This window comes from Mytilus edulis, chromosome 10, assembly GCF_963676685.1.
Source record: "Mytilus edulis chromosome 10, xbMytEdul2.2, whole genome shotgun sequence".
Classification (NCBI taxonomy): Eukaryota; Metazoa; Mollusca; class Bivalvia; order Mytilida; family Mytilidae; genus Mytilus; species Mytilus edulis.
In genome coordinates, this window is record NC_092353.1 from 74,039,243 (window position 1) to 74,045,242 (window position 6,000).

At 33.6% G+C, this 6,000-nt stretch overlaps 2 protein-coding genes across 3 annotated transcripts in view; both read left to right on the top strand.

Annotated features, from left to right (window-relative positions):
* Positions 1-1,611, top strand: part of LOC139491887 (uncharacterized) — a 62,858-nt gene extending 61,247 nt beyond the window's left edge. For both annotated transcript variants that reach the window (XM_071279803.1, XM_071279804.1), the window contains exon 10: positions 130-1,611. In XM_071279803.1, the coding sequence (XP_071135904.1) occupies positions 130-812 (683 nt within the window). In that variant the 3' untranslated portion in view covers positions 813-1,611. The remainder of the gene's footprint in view (positions 1-129) is intronic.
* LOC139492970 (uncharacterized) lies at positions 1,176-1,502 on the top strand. The gene has a single exon (XM_071281116.1). The coding sequence runs from the start codon at positions 1,176-1,178 to the stop codon at positions 1,500-1,502; it is 327 nt and encodes a 108-aa protein (XP_071137217.1).
* Positions 1,612-6,000: the final 4,389 nt, after the last annotated feature.

The window sequence follows — 6,000 nt, forward strand, 5'->3', positions numbered from 1 at the left end:
CATAATATGGCAAATTCTATCCAAATCACTGGTTTCTAGCCAAGAAAACTACATGTAGTCATATATCAATGTTAACAACTAATGAGCAAATGCAAATGATAATGTTGAGATACTATTACATTTATACAGATGGAAAAGACACAAGTTTCATGGTGGTTTTTCATGAAGGATGGAATTCTCCTTTTGGCAAACGAAAAACAGAACATAACCTAAGTAAGAGTGTTTTACCATCTGATGGGATACATTTGGCTGGAGTAGAAATTCACTCAGATGTCAGAATAAAACTTTATGGGTTTGAAAACCATGATCATCATTCTGAAGGATTCTTGTCATTGCCTTTGCGATTCGCCTCTACAAAATATACCATACCAAGCTTACCTGCATATACTGCTTCAAGTAAATCTGACTTAAAAAATGTGTTGGTCATTTCGCCAATTAAACAAAATACTACTGTCAGTATACATTTGAAATTGAAAAGTGGTGCTATAACGTATGAAAGCAAGACATATAAAAACAACGACACAATTAAACTTGTGATAAACGAATACAATACGTTACAATTATCACATACATCTGACTTATCAGGAACCATGGTAACATCATCAAAACCAGTAATTGTCATCAGTGGTAACCAGTGTAGTTATGCAGTACCAGCCAATATTACTTTAGGTGGCTGTAATCCATTTATAGAATCAATATACCGTATAGCGGGTTATTTTCGCGGGGTGCAAATTTTCGCTTATTTTCGCGGACAGAACTTAATCGCCAAAATAAATTCCGCCAAATTAAAAGTGTACATACAAAGGTATTAATAAAAGTTTTTTATCCGCCAAAATAATAACCGCCAAAATATTTCTTATACCTTGTTCAATGAAAATCGCGAAATTTTACACCCGCGAAAATAACCCGCTATACGGTAACCTACTGATCAACTAGATGATATGTTCATAACTCCGTATATATCGACACGTTTGAACAACACTGTACGTATTCAGGCGGTTAACAGTACGAATTTGACCATTACAATTGGTAACAAGAAAATATCAAAAACACTACACGCAAGAGATTTCTTTGATTTTTATTACAACACTATCTCTTTTATTTCATCATCTAATGACATACTTGTCATTTCATATCCACACGGTTTACAATATAGAAAGGGATATCCTTTTATGATGACGATTCTAGGTGTCAATCAATATCTTTATGAATATGACTTCGTTGTTCCAACAGGATTTGATAGCTTTATAAACATTACCGTGCGGAGTGCTGCTGTTGATGGCTTTTTCCTGGATGGAAATTCTTCAAATAGTCGAAGAAGTTATTTTAGAATTTCTGAAGGAATGAATAATTTTAGCACTTTCAGTCTGTCTATATCGGCAGGGCTTCATCACATTGAACATAGAAGGAAAGCTCGATTTGGCTTATGGGTTTACGGAAACAAATATCCTTGGGATGGATACGGGTACCCTGCTGGAATGGCTTATAAAGCTTACAATTAAATAAACTTTATATATTATATTAACAATTATTTTGTTTTCAAAGGACTAACGTGAGATACTTATTTTTTTAAACAAAATGTGAGTTTGTTTAGCAGATAAAATATATATTAAAAACAATAACTATAATCTACATAAACAATAATAAGTTTGTTGAAACTATGTTTTATTACAAAGCAAAGACATTACTGGATAGAATAGCAATATAGAAAACAAGGATAGGTAATTTAAATATCTGCCTCACAAAAACGTCTAAAATCTGTAGTGTGATATCCGTGATTCAGGCTCCTTCATCTGTATGTGATTTATACAAGAGGTGTGAATGTTACTATGAAAATTAAAACATAGTAAAAAAGACGGACGACAGATACCAGAGGAAAAGTCAAACTCATAAATCGAAAATACACTGACAACGCCATGGCTTAAAATGAAAAAGACAAACAGACAAAAAATAGTAAACATGACACAACATATAAAGCTAAAGAATAAGCAACACAAACCCCACCCAAAATGGGGGTGATCTCAGGTGTTCCGGAAGGGTATGCGGATCCTACTTTACATGTTGCACCCGTCTAGTTGCTCATGTTATAACAAATCCGGTTAATATTATAATTTGGTAGGTCACATTCAAGAAAGTAAAGTGGATTGTAGTTACTACGTAAGGAACATATCCGTCATCATCTGTGAAACGGTCATTCCATAACAGTTAACCAACTTGTGATGGCGTACGTAACATTTACGAAGAGATGACTTTGACTTCACCATTTGAAACTCTTGGTTTAACAGCTTCCTTGTGAGCAGCAACCCTCTATCAAGAAAATCATGATAGACAATACAAGCACGAGAATATCGTATCAATTGGGAGATATATATCCCGTATGCAGGTGCTGCTGGAATGTTGCTACTTAGAAATGGAAAGTTTTCAATTTGAAAGCTGAAATCATCTCTTTTGTCGTAAAGTTTGTTTTCAACCGACCCTCATTGTCAATTTATAGATGTTAGTTAAGATATGAGACCGACTTAACGGTATCTGTTGTATCCCTTATATCTGGTTCGATACGACAGATATCGCCTCCAATGTTTCAGAATTTTATGAATGAACATCCTCTATATGGATGGATAGCCTATAGTATGTTACTGATGGAATGGCGAGAGTTTATTTTGTGCAGACAAACAAAGGTGCAGGTCCGGTAAGGACCGATTTTGGCCTCAAATTTCAGGTTCATCTGACGAAGGATGTTGACCACTTTTTAAACACTTAAGTGTCTATTTCATTTGATTCAATTAATTTATGTGAAAGATTTTAACTAATTTAGTCATTAAAATCGCTCCAATTCGAGCTCAAATATGAAAAATCTACCAAATATGCCAAAAAAATGTTACTTTTAATATGGTTTTTGTCAAAAATGAAAGTGGCCGCATCCGTGTTCATCCTCAACCTTTATATATGTTATGTATTATCATGAAATACAACTTACATTTCAATATTTTGGATGAACACGAATGCGGCCACTTTCGTTTTTACACGGAAACGGTCTGAAATTTAACAAAAATGCTCGAATTTTGAAGATTTCAGTAATTTAGCACGACTTAATGGTGCTAGTACCCGATACATGTACATCGTATTGTCAAAAACAGCCTATATTTATCTAGCAGAAGCATTCTACTATCCAATGAATAACTAAAAGTATACATTATAACAATTTTGTAAAACTGCTATATTTTGGGGCCAAAAAAAGGGTCTTACTGGACCTACTCCTTTGATAATAGAATAAAAAAAAATGTTATGATGTATCGAAGGAAATGTTTAAGTTAGACAAAGAAAAAAGTGGCCAACGATACCAAAAATATTCAAATTCATCAGTCTAAAAACAAACTGACATTGACACTACAAAATCCAAACAAGTGCAAAATACAGCAAATAGTATACAAATTAAACACAGAAAACTAAAAAGTAAGTAATACACCAGGGTGATATAAGGTGCTCCGAAATGCTTAACACTTACTGATTCATATAGCCTGTTTCTATGTATGTTTGTTTTAGTTGCACTACAGTGTTCCTGTTGTTCCTTTATTTTCCTCTTATAATGGAAGTGTTTCATTCGCTTTTAGTTTGTCACCCGGATTTGTTTTCTCTTGATCGATTTATGACTTTTGAACACCGATATATTACTGTTGTCTATATTTAGCTAATACTCTTTACTAATTACTCAAGGACTTGTAATGTCAAAATTTGGTCACGGGAAACTTTGTTGATTAAAATACTTTTCTTTATTTATTTTCCTGTCTTGTGTTGATTTCCTTTTTTTTCCGCAATGGAGTTGTTTATTTTTTAGTTTGTTTTTCTTCTGGCACCGTTGTATCTTTTTACTTTTGTTATAATTCAGAGACATTGATACATGTTATTAAAAATCGTATGAACTCGCCATGTCGCTTATATAAATACAAACCCAGCGATCAGCCTGATTCGGAAAGTCACGTGTCTTGATTACAACCACAAAATGAAAACAAAAGAAAACATGTTTAGTCCTGTTTGTGCTTTTCGTTTCTGTGTTAATGAAGTCGTCTGACGATTAAAAGGATTCATTGCCTTTAACAACATGTATTTAAGTTATACAATTTCGCTCTTCAAATATGTTTGTAGTGTTTAAGAGCATACACAAACTGATCATAAGAACCTGGCTAATAAGTTGTTACACTAGAATTGCTTGTCACCGTCATCAGACTAATCAGTAGTGCTGAAAGACAAAGAAATTATACTAATTTTTTAAGTGCATTATTTACCGAATGTTCCGATCGCGAATACTGAAAAATCGGTAATCGGTGTTAATTTTAGTTCTCGGAGAGAATCTTTAGATAAGTCGTTATGAAAAAAGTACAATCATAAAAATACTGAACTCCGAGGGAAATTCAAAACGGAAAGTCCCTAGGCAAATGGCAAAATCTAAATCTCAAACACATCGAACGATTGGATAGCTACTGTCATATTTCTCACTTGGTACAGGCAAGTTTTATGTTGAAAATGGTGGATTAAACCTGGTTTTAAAACTAGCTAACCCTCACTTGTATGACAGTCGCATCACATTCCATTATATTGACAACGATGTGTGAACAAAACAAACAGACATAATAGGTAAATATGTCACAAAAAGGGGTAGAGCAGTCAACATTGCGTTATAATCTAAATCACTATAGAAACAAACAAATATGTAACAAAGAAGCACAAAAAGGCATATAGTCAAAGCTCATTGGCAAAATGAAAGACAAGAATACACAATTTACAATAGCACAATAACACAAGGTCAGGATGTAAAAGTACAAAGCCTCGTCATATACCAAATAAACACAAAACATTAGCCAAAAAAATAAGAATACAAACAATAAAGAACAATGACACAATGATGGGATGGATCAGTACAGAGCCACGTCATAATTATGTTTAGAATGAACATAAAATGCATATGGACAAAACACCTTAGAAAAAATGAAAGACAAGAATACACAATAGTTATCAAAAGTACCAGGATTATAATTTAGTACGCCAGACGCGCGTTTCGTCTACATAGGACTCATCAGTGACGCTCATATTAAAATATTTATAAAGCCAAACAAGTACAAAGTTGAAGAGCATTGAGGATCCAAAATTCCCAAAAATGTGCCAAATACAGCTGAAGTAATCTATTCCTGAGACAAGAGAATCCTTAGATTTTCGAAAAAATCAAAGTTTTGTAAACAGGAAATTTATAAAAATGACCACATAATTGATATTCATGTCAATACCGAAGTGCTGACTACTGGGCTGGTGAATCCCTCGGGGACGAAACGTCCACCAGCAGTGGCATCGACCCAAACGAATAAGTGAATTAATAACTTTATTTGAAATAAAAGGGAAATTCCGAAAAAAAGATAATAGATATAGGAAGATGTGGTGTGAGTGCCAATGAGACAACTCTACACCCAAATAACAATTTATAAGAGTAAACCATAATAGGTTAATGTACGGTCTTCAACACAGAGCCTTGGCTCACACCGAACAAAAAGCTGTAAAGGGCCCCAAAATTACTAGTGTTAAACCATTCAAACGGGAAAACCAACGGTATAATCTATATAAAAAACGAGAAACGAGAAACACGTATAAATTACATAAACAAACGACAACTACTGTACATCAGATTCCTTACTTTGCACAGGTGCAAACAATTTCAGCGGGATTAAACGTTTTAATGTTACCAAGCCTTCTCCCTTTTTCCGAAACAATAGCATTACATCACAACATGGAAAATCACACGATAAAATATCAATTGGAAGACTTAACTCAATCAAACAACGTAAATTAACACATGTATTTAGTGCTTACATTACGTGCCAACTCTGCCTTGATGTAGTATGTTATACAAAATTGAAAAAAAGACAGAAAATATTTATTCTATAAAAATTCTTGGTCTTTATCTATGAAAATTTGACACAACTATTAATGATTTTAGGTCCTGAAAGCTCTTTA